General features: G+C 51.0%; 1 protein-coding gene across 2 annotated transcripts in view; it reads left to right on the top strand.

Annotated features, from left to right (window-relative positions):
- TRIM26 (tripartite motif containing 26) overlaps positions 1-16,296 on the top strand; it is a 31,503-nt gene extending 15,207 nt beyond the window's left edge. For both annotated transcript variants that reach the window (XM_075532748.1, XM_075532753.1), the window contains 7 exons: positions 5,025-5,511; positions 5,633-5,728; positions 7,121-7,351; positions 11,251-11,273; positions 11,762-11,877; positions 13,874-13,906; positions 14,315-16,296. In XM_075532748.1, coding sequence (XP_075388863.1) covers positions 5,074-5,511; positions 5,633-5,728; positions 7,121-7,351; positions 11,251-11,273; positions 11,762-11,877; positions 13,874-13,906; positions 14,315-15,009 — 1,632 coding nt within the window. In that variant the 5' untranslated portion in view covers positions 5,025-5,073 and the 3' untranslated portion in view covers positions 15,010-16,296. The remainder of the gene's footprint in view (positions 1-5,024; positions 5,512-5,632; positions 5,729-7,120; positions 7,352-11,250; positions 11,274-11,761; positions 11,878-13,873; positions 13,907-14,314) is intronic.
- Positions 16,297-21,354: the final 5,058 nt, after the last annotated feature.

Genomic DNA, 21,354 nt, shown 5'->3' with positions numbered 1-21,354 from the left:
TAGATTATTTCCGACTGCCAGTCTTTCAGGTAGCAGCTAAGTGCTTAACTGCTGTGCCACCAGGGCCCCTTCCTGTGCGTGTTAAAGGTGGCTAGGAGTGTTACGTTTTGCGTGGCTGAGGACCAGTAGTGGAACTCTGTGGTCCTTTTATTCTTCCAGTCAGTTTTCTACGCACAGCCACTGAGCGGATTCTGATTACAACCACCCTCGGAAAGTTTTCCAAAGCCGAAAATTTTTTCAGGAACATCTGCCTCAACTTTCTCCCTTGGAGAAGTTCATGAGTTTGAACCTCCAGCCTCGTGGTTAGCAGTCTCGTGTCTACCCAGTAGTGCCACCAGGGCCCCTCCAGTGCCAGAGGCAACGCATGTGTTGTGTTAGTGCTGCTGAGTTGGTTCTGACTCAGAGCGACCCTGTGTACAGCAGACTGCAGCACCTCCTGGTCTCGCGCCAACCTCACCTTCTTCTTCTGTCCGAGCCCCTTGTGGAGACCACTGTGTCAGCCCATCTTGTTAAGGACCTCCCTGTTTTTCATCAAACCCCTTTCCAGGAATTGGACTCCCCTGATAACATGTCCGAAGTCCTTGAGATGAGTTTCGCCGTCCTTGTTAGCAAGGAGCATTCTGACTGTATTTCTTCCAAGAGAGGCTTGTTTGTTCTGTTGGCTGCCCTGGCACTTTCCGCTATCCTTCGCCAGCACCACAGTCAAATGCACCGATGCCTCCGCCTTCCCACGTTTCACATGCCATCCACTAACAAGACCTGAACAACAACCTCAGCTTTTAAATGTGGATCGACTCAAGGGAGGGACCTGATAAGGAGTCCAGAGTTCACAGGTTCACCGGCCCCACCGCTGCACAGCGTGTCAGAGCAGAGAGCGGGTTTGTTGACTGGTGTCTCACAGTCAAAGCAGGGAGTTGCACCCGCAGGTTCTGGGATTCCTACCAGCCATGGTACTCTAACAGCTTGATCTTCTCTAGTTGAGTTCCCAGCGCCTTCGTTTGAGCTTCATACGTAAGGGTTTCCTCACACTCCTTACATCTGTTAACGTCATACCCATCTAACTTTGCTCCTCCTGATTGGAATTTATTATCTGCACTATAACCGTCTCTTACACCTGATAAAATACTTTCACTTATAAAACAACTTTACATAATACGACATTACATTCTCAGTGAGTATGCCTTGTGTTCTTGTGTTCCTCTTGTCCCCTGCCTCCACCCCATTTGGGGTTTTATAAAACCCAAGACCCACTGCCATTGAGTTGATTCTAACTCATAGTGACCCTACAGGACAGAGCAGAATTGCTCCATAATTTTTTTTCCGGGTTTTTAAAGGGATTTTTTTTGTTGAGGTTGTAAACCTTTACAGGAGCAGACGTCTTATCTTTCTCCCAAGGAGTAGGCTGGTAGGTTTGAACTGCTGGCTTCATGGTTAACAGTGTCGTGATTAACCCACTGCACCATAGCACACTCCCATGGGTTTCGCTTCATTTATTCATAAGTGTCATTCCACTCAGAAAACTTGAAAGCCACTGAACTCTGCCATGATGGACTTTCATCATGGAATCAAAAATGGTGTTGCTATTACCCTTGGTTCCAATTACTTCATTCCTACCTCGTCATTACCTTTGCGCCCTGTTGGCTGTCTTCCAGTAACTGCTTCAGTGGACTTCCAGTGATCAAAGCTAGAGCAAGTTCCTCTCCCTTGCCCCCTTCCACCCCATGAAGATCTTGTTGACTTCAACCAGGTGCCTGTCGCTGTGCCTGCTTTTGCCTGCCTTCCTCTCGATGCCGTTCTGAGTGCCCACTACGTTCTCCGTATGGCTTGGACATTCACTGAATTGGGGAATCAAAAGGGCTTGGGGTTCTTTCTTGGCTGCCCCACTGTGTATCAGGCCCTCAGTGTAACTCATCCTCCCTATTGGTGAAGCCACCAGCCACTCCTGTAAAGAGTTTGAGTCTCAGAAACCCATGAGGACAGTTCCACTTGCCCTTAGGGAGTCACTAGGGGTCAGAGTGGCCTCGATGACAGTAAGTAGAAACCCTCGAAGGTAAATATTGCTCTCCTTGTTTCCCCATTTCCCAGACAGATAAACTGAGGATCAGAGTACTTAAATGTCTTCTCAGGTGTCCTATAGAGTCAGGGCCCACAGATAGCTATGGATGCCCACTGATGTCTGGTTAAGCGTTGGGACTGCTAACCACAAGGTGGGCTGTTCAGAACCACCAGCCACTCCACAGGAGAGAAAGAGGCTCTCCGCTCCCGTAAAGATTTATAGTCTCAAAAACCCTACAGGGTTACTGCTATACATTCAGAAGTGGTTCGATGGCAGTGGGTTTTCAGTTATGTTGGGTCAAATGTGCTGAGGCTTAGACTGCATCTGGGCCAGGCTGCCAAGATCGACAGAACAGAGTGCCCTTTCTACGTAGCTTCGGGGTTCCTGCTGAGTACTAAGTGCACCGCAGCACTTGGCAGGCACAGCCGCTTAAGGGTTCCTCCTGCTTGAGAGCTCACCAGGCAGGGAGGTTGGCCTTGTTTGCAGCAGAGCATCCAGGCCAGCTTGAGGGGGCTCTGATTCTGAGGAGGGAGTCCCTTGTGGCCAGACCCCGCTCTGTGCCGAGCAGAGGTTAGGCAGAGGCCGGCTTTCTAGGAGGAGAACCAAGCCTGAATCACGGAACAATTCAAGGAAGCCCCAAAAGGGAGACACCAGACGTGGATTTCTTAGCGTTTTATTCATGGTGGTAAAGATCCTTAATCCTCTGGAGACCCAAAGCCCATTTGTAGGCCACTGGACATCCCCTTACAGAAGAGTCACCGGGAGGAGACGAGCCAGTCATGGTGCGATGTAGCAACGATGAAACATACAACTTTCCCCTAGTTCCTAAATGCTTCCTCCCCCCACTATTATGATCCCAATTCTACCTTACAAATCTGGCTAGCCCAGAGGATGTGCACTGGTACAGATAGGAACTGGAAACACAGGGAATCCAGGGCAGATGATCCCTTCAGGACCAGTGGTGTGAGTGGTGATACTGGGAAGGTGGGTTGGAAAGGGGAACTGATTATAAGAATCTACATGTGACCTCCTTCCTGGGGGATGGAGAACAGAAAAGTGGGTGAAGGGAGACGTTGGACAGTGCACGATATGACGAAATAGAAATTTGTAAATTATCAAGGGTTCATAAAGGGAGTGGGGAGCAGGGAAGGAGTGGGGAAAATGAGGAGCTGATGCCAGGGGCTTGGGTAGAGAGCAAATATTTTGAGAATGATGAGGGCAATGAAGATACAAATGTGTATCTTTTACACAGTTGATGTGTGTGCGTGTGGATTGTGATGGGAGTTGTGTGAGCCCCTAGTAAAACGATTAAAACATATAAAAATATTAAATTAAAAGATTTATAAATATTACACACAAAAAAAGATCTTCAATCCTCTTTTTCACTGAAGTAGTCTCCTGACTGTTGGGGCTCCTGTGAATGGTTGCGTAGCTTGTGCCCTGCACAACTGAGGCAGAGCCATGTACAGGTAGATGATGTAGGATGGTGTCTGAGTATTGATGATGGCAGTTTTCCAGCAGAGAATGATCAAGTGTCTTCTATCAAAATGGACACTCGTGTCTCAGTTAGCCAGGGCTGCTCTCATGGAAAGATCTGAAGAGCAGAAATTTATTTTCTCACAGTTTTAAACAAACAAGAAAGCCCCAAGCAAACCAAACTCACTTCCATCGAATTGATGCCAACTCGTAGCGACCCAATAGGAAAGAACAGTACCGCCCCAGCGAGTTTCTAAGTCCTAACTTTGGGAGCAAAGCTCTCCGTCTTCCTCCCATGGGGTGGCTGCGGCTGGTGGTGTCGAACTACCGACCTCGCAGTTAGCCCAGTGAGTAATCACTGTGCCACCAGGCCCCCTCACAGTTCAGGGGTGCTAGGAATCTGAACGCAGAGCTCAGGCCCTACCAGAAAGCTCTCCGTCTGCTGTGGAGGAAGATCTTTGCCTCTTGCAGTGTCTGTTCCTAGTTCTTAGAGAGCTTTCACCTGCCCCTTATCAACTGTTGTTAGTTGAGGTTTCACTTTTATGACAATAGTAAAAACAAAACAAAACCCAGAGTCTGTTTTGCTCATTAGCAACGAATGTCTGGAGCAAGGAACGCTGAGGGGGTGTAGTGAGAGTCACACTGGCTGTCGTGGCTCAGGTGACATGTCAATTGGCTGGGCCATGATCCTCTGTGGCTTGGATGTCATGCTAACGGTATAGTTTGATAGTTGAATACTGATGTAAGACCCTCCGCTGTGTGTTCTGGCGTGGTAACCCTCTCACTTTAGATAACACCGGGTGAGGAGTTGGGTCTGCTAGCTGTCCCTGTACCAAATCTGCTCTTTTTAGATCTCAGAAGTGGTTAAGCTTAAGACATACCTGACAGGCGTGCTCTTATAACATACCAAAGAAAACCCCATACCCACATGGGGTAACAGCCATAGGAATAGAAGTTATGATTACATCACATATTGGGAGGCTATAACCTGATCCAACAGGCAATTTCCCTGGAGATGGAAGCAGAGGCTCTTGAGACAGGGCATTTTCCCATCAGGGATGTGGGCTGGTGGAAGCCCTGTTCTCCCCTCTATGCAGCTACCTTCTCTGGGCCTCTATTTCCCCTTCTGTAAAATGAGTAAGTGGACTAGATGGTCCATGGGATCTCTTCACTCTGACATTGTGTGTCACATAAGAACTGATTAGTTTTAGCTTGTTATTGGGTTGGTGGGTTAGCTGGTTGGCTGGTAGGTTGGTGGGCTGGCTGGTGGGTTGATTGGTTTGGTTGACTGGTGGGTTGATTGGTTTGGTTGGTTGGTGGGCTGACTGGTGGGTTGGTTGGTTTGGTTGGCTGCTTGGTTGGTTGGTTGGTGGACTGGCTGGTGGGTTGATTGGTTTAGTTGGTTGGTTGGTGGGCTGGCTGGCTGGTGGGTTGGTTGCTAGAGCTGGTGTCCCTGTGCTGAGTTACCACCTCCATCCCTGTTTGTTCCAAGGACAAGACGCCCTACCGGTGAACAGAGGTTTCTCTGTGTGCCGGGTACCATGGCCACATCAGCACCCCTGCGAAGCCTGGAAGAGGAGGTGACCTGTTCCATCTGCCTCGATTACCTGCGAGATCCCGTGACCATCGACTGTGGCCATGTCTTCTGCCGGGGTTGCACCATGGACGTCCGCCCTGTGTCAGGGGGCCGCTCCATCTGCCCCCTCTGTAAGAAACCCTTTAAAAAGGAGAACATCCGCCCCGTGTGGCAGATGGCCAGCCTCGTGGAGAACATCGAGCGGCTGAAGGTGGACGAAGGCCGGCAGCGCCGGGAGGGGGCTGGGGAGCCCCGGGGTGCCAGGCTGTGCCCGCGGCACCAGGAGAAGCTGCACTACTACTGCGAGGATGACGGGAAGCTGCTGTGCGTGCTGTGCCGGGAGTCCCGGGAGCACCAGTTCCACACGGCCGTGCTGGTGGAGAAGGCTGCCCAGCCGCACAGGGTGAGCCCCCACCCTGCAGGGCCCTCAGAAATGCCCTGTAGACTGAGAACGCGGACCAGAGTCCACTGTCCTGCCCCAGCCCCGAGCATCCACCCTTCCCCATCGCTTGTCTTCCCCGCAGGAAAAAATCCTGAACCACCTGGCCACCCTCAGGAGAGACCGAGACAAAATCCAGGGCTTTCAGACCAAGGGAGACGCAGATATCCTGGGCGCTCTGGTGAGTGAGGCTGGTGGAGCAGGCCCGGGGCAGCCTTTCCAGGGTGTCAGCAGCGACATCTCAGGGGAGACTAGGTAGGAGACACTCGACACTCACCGGATAAGACAGGACGCATGTCGGACTGGAGGCCGCGGGGCCTGGGCTTAGCCCCAGTCTCACTGGTCTGAGCTGTGTGGCACTGGGCCTGTTCTCTCATCTGACCAGCCAGTGGGCTGCCCACCTGTCAGCTGTTTTCTGCGGGTCTTCCGCTGTAGGCCCACATCTGGCAGCTGCAGAGAGAGAGCGTGGGGAGGCGGAGGAAAGGCCTGCCTTCCTGTTCCTCTCAAAGGGGAGGAAGGGAAGACATGACTGACTGCCGAGAGCGGAGAGGAGTCGGGGTCGGGAAGAAAACAGGACGACTGAGGAAGGCCTGAGCAGCTGGGGTGGTGGGCCCTGTATCGAGGAAAGCGCAGGCCTAGCCCCGCACTCGCCCGCAGTTACAGAGCAAAGGCACTAGGAAGGAAGGAACTGGCGGTGGCCCCAGAGGGTGAGGGTAAAGTTTTCAGGGCTGTCAGACACAGGGAGATGCTGACAGCCCGACTGCCCTGGTGGGTGGTGCTCATGGAACCCGGGTCTGGGAGTTCTCCAGGCCCAGCGTGCATGGTGGCCTCCAAGCCAGCGTGACACAGCCATGGGGACACAGGATAGTGGCCAGAGCCGAGCCTGCCCTGGCCAGGGCAGCTCAGAGGCAGGAAGGCATTCTCCCCCCCAACCCCCCCACCCCCGAGCATAGGCATCAACCCACAGTGTGCTTCAGCGGTGGGAACAGGATGCAGTCCTCTGGGCAGGCAAGGGGCGCACCTGTCACAGAGGTGCCCCAGGGATGGTAGGTGGGGCTTTGTTGGTATCAACTCTAGAAAGCTTCCAGAAAGTGGGCATAGAGAGATCGGTACCCAGGAGGGAAAGGTATGAGCCCCAGAAAGTTCCTCAAAGGATGCACATTGGTTCACCTAGAGTAGTACATCGGAGTCTGGTATCAAAGAGCTGGGCAGACCTGTTGGGCAGCCACAATCCTGCCAGGCTTCGACTGAGTCAGCTCAACTCGCTCACCTACCATGTCTTCTTTGAGGGGAGGAGGGCGGACCCTAGAGCTCTCCTGGTGCACACACTACTGGTGGCCAGCCATTGCCACCCCGCTGACACAAACCCAAGTGCCGGCCAGAGCTGTGCTCCGTGGAGTTTTCAGCGACTGGTTTGGGGGAAGGCGATGCCAGGTCCTTTTCCTCCATGCCTCTGGACTGATTCAGGAATAGGGGGGAAATCAGTCAGGCCTGGTGGGCCTCTCAGGCTGGGTCCTGGAGGAACCCTCCGTCTGAGCCCACGCCCATGCCTGTCCCCCTGCGGCCCCCACAGAAAAAGGTCCAGGAGCAGAGGCAGTGCATCGTGGCTGCGTTTGAGAAGGGCCACCAGTTCCTGAGGGAGCGGGAGCAGCATCTGCTGGACCAGCTGGTGAGGCTGGAGCTGGAGCTCACCGACGGCAGAGAGAAGCACAGCTCCAGGAGCGCCGGGGAGCTCTCCCGGCTGGCGCTGGTCATCTCCGAGCTGGAGGGAAAGGTGCAGCAGCCGGCCGTGGAGTTCATGCAGGTGAGAGCCTCCCGGGGTGACCTTGCGAGAGCTGCTCCCTTTGGGACTTTGCACGCTGGGCTCACTGTTGGGGGGTCACTGGAGAAAGTGAGATTTCTGCGACCTCTGCTCTATGGAAAGTGACAGGTGCTTTAGAAATGACGGGAAGGGGATGTGGTCTTCACCTCTATCCCATCCCTGCCATTGTGCCCTTCTCCTGGCAGGCCATTAGCAGGCGCCTCTCAGGGGGAGCTCTGGGCGCTGCTTGATCCCAAGACGGTGTTGTGGGTGGCTGCATGGGGGCTTCTCCCTGGGGAAGGAGAGGAGATGGCCGTTGTTGGCTAAGACAGGTGCGTGAGGTTTTCTCTGGGACATCCAGGGAAGCAAGATGGAGCCAGACAAGAAACACCTCCCCGAGAAGGTGGCTTTGGTGCCGAGAACGGGAGAGTCCTCCTTCCTGCTGGAAGTGGTTGCCTCCCAGGCTCCCCGACTGGCATGGTTTGAGGTGGCTGGGCCTGTCTGCCAGCAGCAGAACCATCTGGATCCCTTTCAGAAAGTGCTGCCCTGCCAGCACTGGTGCAGGTGATGCTCCAGCAGTGCAGAGACAAGTTCAAGTTCAGCAGGGTGCTCTGTAGCCCCGAGGCCTCTCCCATTGTGGATGCAGGCTCAGGATGAGGGCTGACGGGGACACTTATTCTTTATAACAGTTTTATTGGCACATACTTTACATAACATGCAGTTCGGTTGGTAGGTCAGTCATTTAATCATATCAAGGAGAATTGTGGCAATCCCCGCCCCCCTCATGGTTAGTTGTGTAATCATAGTCAGTTCTAGTACTGCCTCCCGCCTTCAGATTTTAATTCCTAAAATCCTCTTTCCCTCCCTATCACCCACTCTGACGCCAATTTTAGAACCCTTCCAGCCCAGCACCCCACTGATCAAGGCCCTGAGGTCCAGCAAGCAAGCGTGGTCCGTCCCAAGTCATGGGTCAGCGCAGTAAAGCCAAAGCTGGGCCCCAGGGATCCTCAGGACGCTCTTCTGCCATTGTCTCGTTTAGTTCCAAGTGGTTCGCTGGCCTCTGACTTTCCAGGGAAGTCTCTCCCTTCCTGGGAATTCCTCTGCCTTGTTGCTTCTTCCTTCCCTTTCTTCCTCTTCTCCTTCTGGGCAGGGTGTGTGTCGTTGTACACAAGCCAGAGAGGCACCAGCCGGCGATGCTGCTGGGACAGTCTGGAGGCTGTCTTTTCCGGCTCCACATGAAGGAGTGTGTGGGCCTACAGAGGTCCTGCCTTCCCAGTCTCTGAGAGCACTGACCACCGCCACCACTGAGATGGGCTGTGTTAGGCCTGCATCCTCAGGCTCTCCCCTGCTAGTGTGACAGGATGCCCCCTAGGCTGCCTGTCCCCCCCCTTTCACTCCGACTTTCCCCACACATTAGTTGTCAGCGCGTACCCCCTCAGCTTGGGTGTTGTGTGGAGCGAGAGGCTCTAAAGAAATGTGTCAGAGATTTTGAGCTGTTGCCTCATAGAGGGCGAGGGGTAGAACTGGTTTCTTGTACAGTAGTTCTTCCTGCGAGCCCTGGAAGCCGTCATCCACCGCTACCATCTGATGACTTCCTTCTCCCCCTCTCAGAGAAGCAAGCCCACCTCCCCATCCTCCCTCACCTGGGCCTTTTTCGCATTACATTTACCCTCTAATAGGAGAGAATGGATTCACATTTGCTGTGTTGATTACAGGACTGGTGTTACCATGTTAATGACCAGGACCCCTTCATCAACGTAAAGAGTCCGTTCTCATCCGCTCTTGCTATTAACAGACCATCGGCCACTCTCTAGAACAAGGCGACCACATTTTAACATTGGTAAAGCGGGACACCATTGATAAAACTCATATCCTGGCGAAATAGCCATATGGCAGCCGAAAACCATCTACCCTAGCTTTCTAAAAATCGGGACTTCCCCCGCCAAAAGCAGGACGTCTGGTCACCTTACTCTAGAAGGAAGTGGCCTTCAGCATTGGAAATGCCATGGGGCAGTTCTACTCTGTTCTCCAACCCAAACTCTCTGCCATTGAGTCCATGCCGACTCGTCACGAGTGACACTGTGGGGCAGGGTAGAACGGCCTCTGTGGGTGTCCCAGACTAGCTCTTCATGGAACGGGAAAGCCCCTTTTCCCAAGGAGTGGCCGGTGTTTCGAACTGTTGCCCAGCGCGTCAACACGGCACCACAGGATCAACAGGAATCAGACTCGGCTGGACAAGACTTAGTTCACGTGTGTGTACATTTGTTTCTGTGTATTTTGTGGGTTGTCTGCTTCCCTCAAGCAAGATGTCTGTTCTACAAAGGCCCAGGATAGGTCTCTCCTCGCTGCGCTGTCCCTTCCCCACAGCAGTTCTTGGCACAGAGAAGCACTTAAGAAATACCGTGAATGAGACAAAAGAAAGCAAAAATCACGAATCATGCAAAAGTGTTACGGAGGCTTTAGATGCACCAAAGGAAAGCCAGCAAACATCCCACAAACTAGCCATCTTTTCTCTCCAGTCCCTCCCTCCGGCTCACATTGTGACCTTGTCTATGACTAAAGCATACCGGAAATAGGTTGCCTCTCCCATCTCCTGCAGCCACCCTGCCCTGGTCCAGGTGCCCTGTCCCTCACTCACCTGGCCCACACTGGCCTTTCCACATTCCCATTGCCTCCCTTAACCCATTCCCTGCAGGGCAGAGACTGACTGAACAATCCAGACAAAGCACATGCTTGTCTCTTGGTAATAGTTCAGAGTTCAGGGTCTAGAGCAGTGAGGCATGCTGCCCAGGGGTCATCCAGGGAGCCAGGTATTCCCATTCCATTGCTCCAGTGCCTCCCATGATGTCATCCTAAGCTATGTGGTGCAGCTCACTTTTGCCATGTTCAAAAGTCAACTGAGCGTGGGGTGGCGGTGTTAAGCCAGGTTGACTATCAAACAAAGCCATTGACACTGATATATATGTTAGGAAAGAGCTATATATCAAGAAGTAATTATGCACCAATCAGAACATTCCAGCCCGTCCAGATCAAGCCCATAAGTCCAATACCAGCCCATAAGTCCCTCCTCAGATTCGCTCAGTCACATGCAATGCTGCAGAGTGCAGGAAGATCTCAAGCTGGTGGGGCAGAGTTGTGGAGACCCAATGGTGGGGGCCCATGCAGGTCTCAGCGTGGCTCATCAACAGGAAAGGGGGGTAAGGGGGGTGGGGGCAGCCTCCAGAGTCATCAAGCTGTGACTTGATTGACAGGCAAACGCCACCCATATCTTCTGACAGGTACCTCATTGGCACACAAAAACCTATCACGGGGGGGGGGGGGTGGTTGGAGACAGGTTTGCTTGTATAATTTCTTGGTCAGGTATTTAGTCAGCTCTAGTGATAGGTGTGATCTCTTACTGGGTGGCCATCTGCTCAGCTTCTCCAGGGCTTCTGTTCCTGAAAGGACAAAGGAGGGAGTGGACCCCAGAGGCCTAGTCATCTTGGCCACACATAGGACAGGTCACCACCATCATTCCCCATGGAAATCCTCTGGTGGTTCTCCGCTGTGTAAGGAACGCAGTACAAACTCTAACCAGCGCCTGCCCAGTCCTGTGTGATCTGGGTCATGGTTCTGTAACCAAGATGCCCACCTCATCGTCTTCCTTCTCCTCCCTGTGTCAGCACCTGCCTGCTCTTCAGACCTCATCTCAGTGCATCTCCGAGGGCAGGTCCCTTGTCACTTTCTGCCTCCTCCTCACTTTTGTGCCTGGGATTGCTTTCTTGTTTTCAATCTGACGTCCTGACAGCTGCACAAGGCGGGCTGCATCTATCTATCTATCATCTGCTCTTTAACAGAGTGCTGGGCTCATGAACGAAGACTTTAGTTGATGGGCATTGATGTTTGTACCTTTTCTCTTTCAGGACACGAGAGACTTCTTAAACAGGTAAAAGCGCTTCCTTGTCACAGTCTACTTCATCCCTCCAGCCCTGCATGCTCTCCCCTCTTCCTGGACTGTGACCCAGTTGACTTAATGTGGACTTAGAACGACACCAGATGCCCTCGCCCCAGGGTTTGTCCTGATGCCCTTCCCCCTGTCCTTGTGTGACGTAAGACCACGTCTTGGGAGGGCTGATGTCTCACTCCACCTGAGCGAGGTCCCCGCGCAATCCTAGTTCCTGGATTGGTCCACTGGGCTTGCTTGGAGTGGGACAGGACGAAGAAAGGTGGACACACGGCTTAGTGGACAGAAATGCTGCTGGCCTTCAGTCCCGGCTCTTCTCACAGCAGCCTTGGCCAGGTCATGTGGCGTCTCCAAGTCCCAGTTCCCTCTCCTGGTGGTTGGGGATAACCCCGCCGTTTAACAGTGGTCATGATGACCAGAGGAAAGTTTGACCCCTGAGTAAGCGCTGGCGACGTCTGCCCTCATCTCAGGTATCCGCGCAAGAAGTTCTGGACCGGAAAGCCCATCGCCCGACTAGTTAAAAAGCAAGCTGAAGAATTCTCAGATAAAGTTCTCTCCCTGCAGCGAGGCTTAAGAGAATTCCAAGGTGAGTGCTGGGGAGCGCTGGGTTGGCAGTCTGAAGCAGGGTGTGCCACTTGGTTTGAGAGAGGAGCCCTGCCTCCTAACAGACTTAATGTCTGACCTCACTCTCCCAAGGATGCCGAGCCATGTCTGCCTTCTTCATGGAGCCTTCAGGCTGGATCCTGTGGTGTGGGAGAAATTGATCCTGTGGAGCGGGAGAAATTGCCTCCGACGTTGATTGGCTAGGCTTGAGGATCTTTGTAGTGCTGGGGTTTAAGTAAGCCTTCGGCTGCTGTCCAAGCATTAGACGGTTCAAATGCGCCAACGACTCTGCAGGAGTCGGATGAGGCCATCTGCTTCTATACAAATGACTGCCAGTTGGACAGCTTTACCCTCAGATAGGTTATTGTCAACTCGATTATGGTGGATCTAACCATGGTATAATGTGATACTGGATCAGTTGCCCTCTCCCTGGACCCAACCTGAATTTGGTCTAGGCTCATATTTCTCACTTGTTGCAAGATAGAAATTTCTTCTCTGGCTTTTAAAATATTGTTGGTGGCTTTTTTTCCTTTCTTACTCTTTATTTTTATGAGAGTACCCCTCCAAAAAAAACATTTTTTCTTCCCCAACGCTATATATTTAAATTATTTATTTATTTGTTAATCATTTTATTGGGGGCTCGTACAGCTCTTATCACAATCTGTACATACATCCATTTTGTCAAGCACATTTGTACATTTCTTGCCATCATCATTTTCCTTTAAAAAAAATCATTTTATTAGGGGCACATACAACTCTTATACTAATCCATACATACATACATCAATTGTGTAAAACACATTTGTACATTTATTGCTCTCACCGTTCTCAAAACATTTGCTCTCCACTTAAGCCCCTGGCATCAGCTCCTCATTTTTCCCTCTCCCTCCCTCCTCCCCGCTATTTAAAAATTTTTAATAGAATAACCTATCACCATCAAAGCACTCTCTATGACACTTAATACAATTTTCAAATCTGCGATTCCATTCTTGGAAACATTTTTCAAACTCATCTGTTTGGATGGCAACCAGCACCTCCCTTTTTTTCTTCACCTCTTCAGTGTTGTCAAATCGCTATCCTTTCATGTCCCACAGAGCAAGCCAGGTGCATGGGGCAAGAGAGGCATGCTGTTTTTGCCAAAAATTGGTACACGGAGATGGCTGTGTCAGCAGATGCATTGTCGTGGCAAAACCAGTCCTCTGTCTGCCATAAATCGGCATTTTTTGTCGCACACGGTTATGCAGTCTTTTCAGAACCTCTGAATAGAAAGCTTGGTTAGCAGTCTGATCTGGTGGAACAAACTGCAAATGCACTGCCTGCCCTCACATCAGTGGGATGTTTTTTAGGTGGGAGGGGGTACCCCCTTGTATATTATTATTGTGTTTTCCTGTTTCATTTTGTTTTGGTTTGGGATTGTTTCTGTTGGGTCTCCCAGTTGGTGAAGCACAGAAGGGGTGGATGCAGAGAGACAGTAACCGGTGGGACGATTTATCAGGAAGTCGGGGAGGGGAGCACGATTGTGATGATGTGTATACAACTCTTTTTAGAAGTCGTTTAACTGTGGAAGTGCATGATAAATAAACACTTTTTTCAAGAAAACGACTGAGAAAAAAAGAAACCAAACCGGATCTATCGTTACCTTGGGCGAAGGAGGAAGTTTTTGCTCAGTGGGCATGGAGTTCATGTTAATGGTGGTGGAACAGTGTGGAGAGGGATGTGGTGGTACAACAGAGTACAACCAATGGTGCTGAATTATACACGTAGAAGTTGAGTTGGCGAATGTTTTGTTAAGTATATTTTTGCCAACACTGAAAAAAAATCATATGAAGAACAACAATAAAAGCTTACAGCCTTGGGAGCCCTGTAGGGCATTCTGCTCTGTCCCCGAGGGTCACCGTGAGTCAGAATGAACTCTATGGCTGTGGATTGGATGATCATTGCTCTCCGTTTCTCCCCCCCCCCCTTGTCCCCACCTCTAGGGAAGTTGGTGAGAGACCTGGAATATAAAACAGGTGAGTGTTCAAAGGGGTGTTCCCAGACGGACCTGAAATGGCTACACGCCCTGTTGACTTTCTCCTGCCCTGTCCTTGGAGAGCCCCTTTCGGAACACAACAGGGGCAGTTCCCGACTGCAAATCCGAACGCCTCCTCCCGCATCCTGTGAGCAATCTGCCTCCCTACAGTCAGGGCTCCCCTTGCTAGTCCAACCCCTCCCTGCCCCACATTCCCTCTTCACAGATCTCACCACCCCGACTTCCGCTGGGCTAGGCACCCCCTTGAAAATGACCATGCAATGCCCCCAGTGCGGTGTAGGTAGGGGGGCAGCCAGTCTGCTGTGAAAGCCCACGGTGGGCACCGGCGCAGCTTGGGGGCCCCTCTGAACCACAGCTCACACGGTTCCCTCTCCCCTTGTCGCCACAGTGAGTGTCACCCTGGATGTGCAGTCAGCCAGCAGGTACCTGTTGCTGTCCAAGGACTGGAAGTGTGTGACCTACAGCAACCAGTACCAGATTACCTACCTGAACCCCCAGCAGTTTGACTGTGAGCCTGGGGTGGTGGGCAGTAAAGGCTTCACCTGGGGCAAGGTCTACTGGGAAGTGGAGGTGGAGCGGGAGGGCTGGTCTGATGATGAAGAGGAAGGGGACGAGGAGGAGGAAGAGGAGGAGGTGGAGGAAGAGGAAGCTGCGGGCTATGGGGATGGGCACGATGACTGGGAAACAACCGATGACGAGGAATCACTGGGGGGTGAAGAGGAAGAAGAGGAAGCAGGGGAGGAGGAGGAGGAAGAGGAAGTTCCAGAGAGCTGCCTGGTGGGGGTGGCCAGGGACTCCATAAATCGGAAGGGTGTTCTCTCCCTGCGGCCGGAGGACGGTGTGTGGGCGCTGCGCCTCTCCTCCTCAGGCGTCTGGGCCAACACCAGCCCCGAGACTGAGCTCTTCCCCAAGCTGCGACTGCGGAGAGTAGGCGTAGCCCTGGATTACGAGGGTGGCACCGTGACCTTCACCAATGCTGAGTCCCAAGAGCTCATCTACACCTTCACTACCACCTTCACCAGACGCCTTGTCCCCTTCCTGTGGCTCAATTGGCCCGGGACCCGCCTCCTGCTGAACCCCTGAGCTGCCACCACCCTGCCCACGGCCTGCCCTGTTCGCTTCACACAATTCCTGAGCCCTGTGACTGGGGAATGGGGGCGGGCAAGGATGTGCCTGGCCAGAGCACACTGGGGCAGGGAGAAGGAGGGACATCTACACACACACACACACACACACACACACACACACACACACAGTGCTTTCATCCCATTTGCTGCCTCCTGTGGGGAGCGTTCATCGCTGGCACCCTCAAGGGCCCCAGTTCTTTCTCACCACCGCCTTCCACCCATCTCTGACCTCTGTTGATTACGGGGCCGAGGCCATGGGGAGGACTGGCTGATGATGACCTTGAAGTCTCCCTTACCAAAGTCCATTCCACTGCCTGCTTTCCCTCCCTCCGACTCAGAAGTGAACACACAGCAAAGTCCTCAAAATGAAGCAGACTCATCCAAGGTGCCCGAGGCTGTGTGGTGAGCCATCCGGAGCACCAGTGGAAGCCATGCCCTTGTGAGGCCCAGAGCAGGGCCTGTACTTCCCAAGACCAGCACTGCATATGGGGCAGGGAACCTCCATGGTCGAGGCGGAGGAGGGGGAGGTTTAGTGCCTAGGCCATTGGACCAACAGTTGTGACCAACAGAGAGAACTTTTGAAAAGAATTCTGAACATCTGCCTCTGGATCCTTTCACCTAAAAACACCCAAGAGGATGTGAAGCAGAGCAAAGCCTCCCCTGCCCTGGAAGCTCACCACCTCCTTGGTCAAGCTCTTCCAGTAGGGTGTAGACTAATGTCACCTGCCCCACTCACCTTCAGTGTCTTTGTCCTTGGCGAAGGCCTGGCAGGGGGAAAGCAGCAGGAGTCCGCAGCAAGCCCACCAGAGCCTCGTGCCACGGCGGCGGGGACTAAGTTGTCTTATTACCCACCAGCCCGACCCAAGTCCCCAGAATTGTTGGTTCGGATAGTTCTTTCCTGCCCTGCCACCCTTGTACCCATTGTTTAGCACAGCGGCTCCTGCGCCTGCCTGACTGATCTCCTGGTCTGTCCATTCCAAACTTCCCTGCTCTGCCAGTTCTTGCCCCTCTGAGCTTTAGCCCCTCTCCCCGCTCTGGAGAGACTGTGCCAACAGCAGTGGGTCTCTGAGTTGCCTCAGAGTTGCCCACTTTGTACAGATCACATGCTGTCTGAATCACATGCGTGTCTAATTCCACAACGGGTTTTGTAAGCTCCTTGTGGGCAGATTCCATCGACTTGTATCCTCTGTGGCACCTAGAGCAGGGCTGGGCACACAGTAGGTGCTCAATAAAACCTGTTGAATGACCAAACTGGGTCTATGTACTTCATTATACCTCGAGGATCACTAAGCCTGCTCAGTGCGCTGCAGGGAGCGTCTGTGAATAGCCGTAGCTTGGGACTGATTCCTTTTCAAGTCTCCGCTAACTTTCTCCCTGGGCACTCATTTGTGTTTTCCCCCCTTTTCACTTTTATTTATCTAGTTTTCCTTTTCATTTTTCTGCGTCTTTTTTTTTTTTTTTGCGTGTTGAGAGTTTTTAAAAACATTTTATTAGGGACTCATACAACTCTTATCACACTCCATACATACATCAATTGTATAAAGCACATCTATACATTCTTTGCCCTCATCATTCTCAAAGCCTTTGCTCTCCACTTAAGCCCTTTGCATCAAGTCCTCTTTTTTCTCCTTCCCTCCCCGCTCTCCCCTCCCTCGTGAGCCCTTGATAATTTATAAATTATTATCTTGTCATATCTTGCCCTGGCCGACGTCTCCCTTCACCCACTTTTCTGTTGTCCGTCCCCCAGGGAGGAGGTCACATGTAGATCCTTGTAATCGGTTCCCTCTTTCCAACTTTTCTTTTCATTTTTAAAGTCATTTTTGTTTTCCTTTGTTTTGCTGTTGCTGGTTTTTATGAGTGCTTGTGGTCAAGTAGCCCCATAATGTTTATTACTGAAGGAAGAACAACTCTTTGCCCCGAGACCTAGTTTGCCAGTGTAGCAAACTAATTTGGTGCCAACCTGTATGATCCTCCATGTCGTCGTCAGGTGCCCAAGACCTGGTTCCAACTCATGGTGACTCTGCTGGCGACCCTACAGCAGAACGAAGCACTGCTTGCTTCCGGGCCATCCTTGCCATTGTGAGGTGACTGCAGCGGCCATGTCAGCCCATCTCTTGAAGAACCATTTTTTTTGCTGCCCCAGCACTTTACCAACAAGCATGATGTCCTTCAGGGACTGGCCTCTCCTAACATGTCCCCCATATGTGAGACAACATTTCTCCATCCTTGCGGTCAAGGAGAGCACATGGATGTACTGCTTCTTGACGTTTGAGGCGGGATCATTTTCGGACCTCCTGCTATCGAGGAAGTGTTGCCCCTGATCCTTACCATGTGTGCTGGTGCATTCTCCTCCCATCCATCTCAGCCTTTCATTGTGCGCTTAGGTCCTGGAGCTAATCCTTAAGGAGATCTATGACTAGGAATAAACGTTACTTGCAGCTGGGCCGTGCGGTAAACTAGATCTCTCATCTTTCTTGTGGAACCTTTTGACTTCACTGGAGTTAGTGATTGCCTTGATTTTCTTTTGTTTCATTTTTTTTTAAGAAATCACTTTATTGGGGCTCATACAACTCTTATCACAATCCATACATACATCAATTGAGTAAAGCACCCTGATACATTCATTGCCTTCATCATTCTCAAAATTCGCCTTCCACTTGGGTTCCTGGAATCAGCTTGCTTTCCTTTTTTTTCCCTCCCCCTTCCTTTACTCTCCCCCCTTCCCCCTGCTCCCTTAATAGTTTATAAATAATTATTTTATCTTATCTTATACTGCCCAGCGTCTCCCCTCACCCACCTTCTCGTTGCCCATCCCCCATAGAGGAGATTGCATGTAGATCCCCGAGATCGGTTCTCCCTTTCTACACCCCCTTCCCTCCCGGTGTCGCCACTCTCACTGTGGGTCCTGAGGGGCTCTTCCGTCCTAGATTCCCTGTTTCCAGATCCCTACTGCACCGCTGTGCATCCTCTGGTCTAATCAGGTCCACAAGGTAGAATTGGGATCATGATAAATGGGGGGGAGGAAGCGTTCAAGAATTGGAGGCAGGTTTTGAGTTTCATTGTTTCTACACTGAACCCTGAGTGACTCATCTCCTCCCCACTACCCCTCTGCAAGGGATGTCCAGTTGTCTACAGATGGGCATTGGCTCCCCATCACCCACTCCCCTCATTCATGATATGATTCCCCCCCGCCTTTGTTGTTTGAAACCTGGTCCCCTTGGCCCTTCATGATCACACATGTTGGTGTGCTGCTTCCATGTGGGCTTTGTTGCTTCTCTTTTTCATTTCTTACTGTGGATCGAGCCCCACACTTGGTATCCGTTGTTGGACTCAAGCTGCGCAGTTATAAGGTGCTGGGTCAGATGGGTCTGCCCTAGAGCTCCCACCTCTTCTTCACCTCCAATCTGGACACTTGCTCCCTCGCTTGAGGGCAGTTCCCTGGCCCTCCCTTTACCATCTTAATGGAGCTTCTAAATTGGTTTTTGTATTTTTTCTGTTGCCCACTTCTTAATGTACCTGTTTGTTGTGGGTGGAACATCATCCTGGAATAACTTGCTGAAATATAATTCATGGAGGACATTATGGATTGAACTGTGTCACCGAAATATATGTGTTGTATAAGGACCAAGACCCAAACTCACTGCCATCCATTCTGACTCATGGCGACCCTATAGGACAAGATAGCACTGGCCCGGTGGGTTCCCAAGACTCTCTTCACTGGGCTAAGAGAGCCTCATCTTTCTCCTGTGGAGTGGCCGGTGGTTTTGAGCTGCTTAGCAGTCCAATGTGTGACTGCTGCTCCCTGAGTGAGAAGGTAGACACACGTTACCTTGGGTGAAGGGGAAGGTGACAGCCAATAAGAGGGAAGTGGATCAGGCATCATCAGAACAACAAAAAAAAATCATATAGTGAATGAGGCGGGGGAGTGCGCAATAGAGAACCAAAGCCTATTTGTAGGCCACTGGACATCCACTTACAGAAGGGTCTCGTGGAGGAGGCAGGGTGCGATGTGGCAACGATGAAACATACAACTTTCCTCTAGTTCCTAAATGCTTCCTCCTCACCCACTATCACGATTCCAATTCTACCTTACAAATCTGTCTAGACCAGAGGATGTACACTGATACGGATAGGAACTGGAAACACAGGGAATCCAGGGAAGGTGATCCCTTCAGGACCAGTGGTGTGAGTGAGGATACAGGGAGGGTGGGTTGGAAATGGGGAACCGATTACAAGGATCTACGTGTGACCTCCTCCCTGGGGGACGGAAAACAGAAGTGTGGGTGAGGGGAGACATTGGACAGGGAAAGATATGACAAAATAATGTATAAATTATCAAGGGTTCATGAGGGAGAGGGGAGGTGGGAAGGAAGGGGAAAATGAGGAGTTGTTGCCAGGGGCTTAGGTGGAGAGCAAATGTTTTGAGAATGATGCGGGCAATGAATGTACAGATGTGCTTTACACAATTGATGTATGTATGGATTATGATAAGAGTGTATGAGACCCTAATAAAATGATTTTTAAAATACGGGGAAGTGGACAAAAGATAGTGGAGACGAGCAGATGTTGAAAGCCATGCAACACTGAAGAGCAACAGAGCTAAATAACTGTTAGGGTTGCCGCCCTGCAATAATGGTCATGTGACCAGGTGTGTGGATGGACATAGACTGAGTGGCGGACTCATAGATTTAATGGGATATTGGGACATGAGTATTTACTGTTGCTGCGAATATATCCATGAATCTGAGGGAGCAGTTTAATAACGTATAACCAGACACCTTCAGGGAATGAATTGCCAGGGGGGTGCTGAGGGATCACGATCTTGGTCTTGGGGGACACCAAGGTAAATGGGCAAAACAGTTCACAAAGGCAATGTTCTACATCCTAACCTTGGTGAGTAGTGACTGGGGTCTTAAAAGCTTATGAGCAGCCATCTAAGGTGCAACTATTGGTTTCTCCCTGCGTGGAAGAAATAGAGTGGCAGGCATAAAATATGTGGTACCTTAGTTATCTAGTGCTGCTGAAACAGAAATGACCACCAGGTTATAGCCAACAGCAATACGTTAGCTCCCAGTGTAAGGTGCCAAAAGTCTGATTTTAAGCTCCTGGGGCAACTTCAGGTGGTTCAGCATTTTTCTGCCGTCTCTGTTTTGGCTTTCTTGTTTACTCTCTCTTGTATATCAATAGCTTATGGGCTTTAGAAAATCCGACCATTAATCATTCATTTAAAGAATTCCCAAATGAGATTATTACCACAGACATCGGTTAGGATTTACAGCACATATTTCTGAGGACAGGGGAACACCATTTAATTTATACCATCCCATTTTTGAGGGGCCCCAAATTCGTGTCCTTGACACATGCAAAACACATTTCCCCCATTGCATTGTCCCCAGAGTCTTAAATCAACTCCAAGTTCAGAATGTTTTCTGAATTATCTAAATCAAATAGGGGCAAGAAGTGAAATTAGGGAAATTGCCACCCTAAGGCAAATTTCCTCTTTATATGTGAACCAGTGAAATCTAGAACACAGGCTGTCTGCTTCCAGAGTACAATGGAAGAACAGGCATCAGGTAGATCGTTTCATTACAAGTGGAAGAAACTGGAGGAAAAGAAGGGTAAACTGGCATCAAGCAAGTCCCAAGCTCAGCAGAACACTTCACATTCGCTCCAAAACTTGAAGATGTCCCTCTTTTCTCGGACAGGTGTGTGAAGGCCCTACCTCAGATGCCAGGTGTTGGCTTTGTTGTGGAATCTCTAAGCCTTGGGTTTTAGCCCCACCTCCCAGGCCCGCTGGGAGGGCAACTCTGCCTCCTCTGTTTTGGGTGGATCCATGCTTCTAGTTCATCTAAGTGGTAACCTGACCTCTTTGTTATCCTCACCTGAATAGCAGCCCCACACTCTGGAACCGAGTGGTGGCAATCTGACTCAGGCTTCCGGGCCATGGGTCCCATCCTCTGCGATCCAGGCTGAGGAACTGAGAAAGTCTGCTTCCACGGCCCCTTCCAAAGATGTTGATGTGGACAACAGTTGTCTCCTGAATGTAGAATTCCAACAAGGAGACAGCATGTTTTCCTTCTGTTCTTGCTCTGGTCTCTTGAGGCTAAACTGGTCTGTTTTCTGTTGTGGTCATTGGAGAGATCTGCCAGTCACAAGCTTCATTAAACAGTATTTCGTAGCTGACATGTGTCCTTGGTAAAAATTCTAAGGCATGTACAACAAGATTTTCAAATTTCCCAGTTTTGTTTTCATTTCCACTCATTTTTAGGCTAAATTTTAATATGTATGTATATATTTAATT

Source organism: Tenrec ecaudatus, chromosome 1 (assembly GCF_050624435.1).
Source record: "Tenrec ecaudatus isolate mTenEca1 chromosome 1, mTenEca1.hap1, whole genome shotgun sequence".
Taxonomy (NCBI): Eukaryota; Metazoa; Chordata; class Mammalia; order Afrosoricida; family Tenrecidae; genus Tenrec; species Tenrec ecaudatus.
This window is presented reverse-complemented; position numbering and strand designations above follow the sequence as displayed.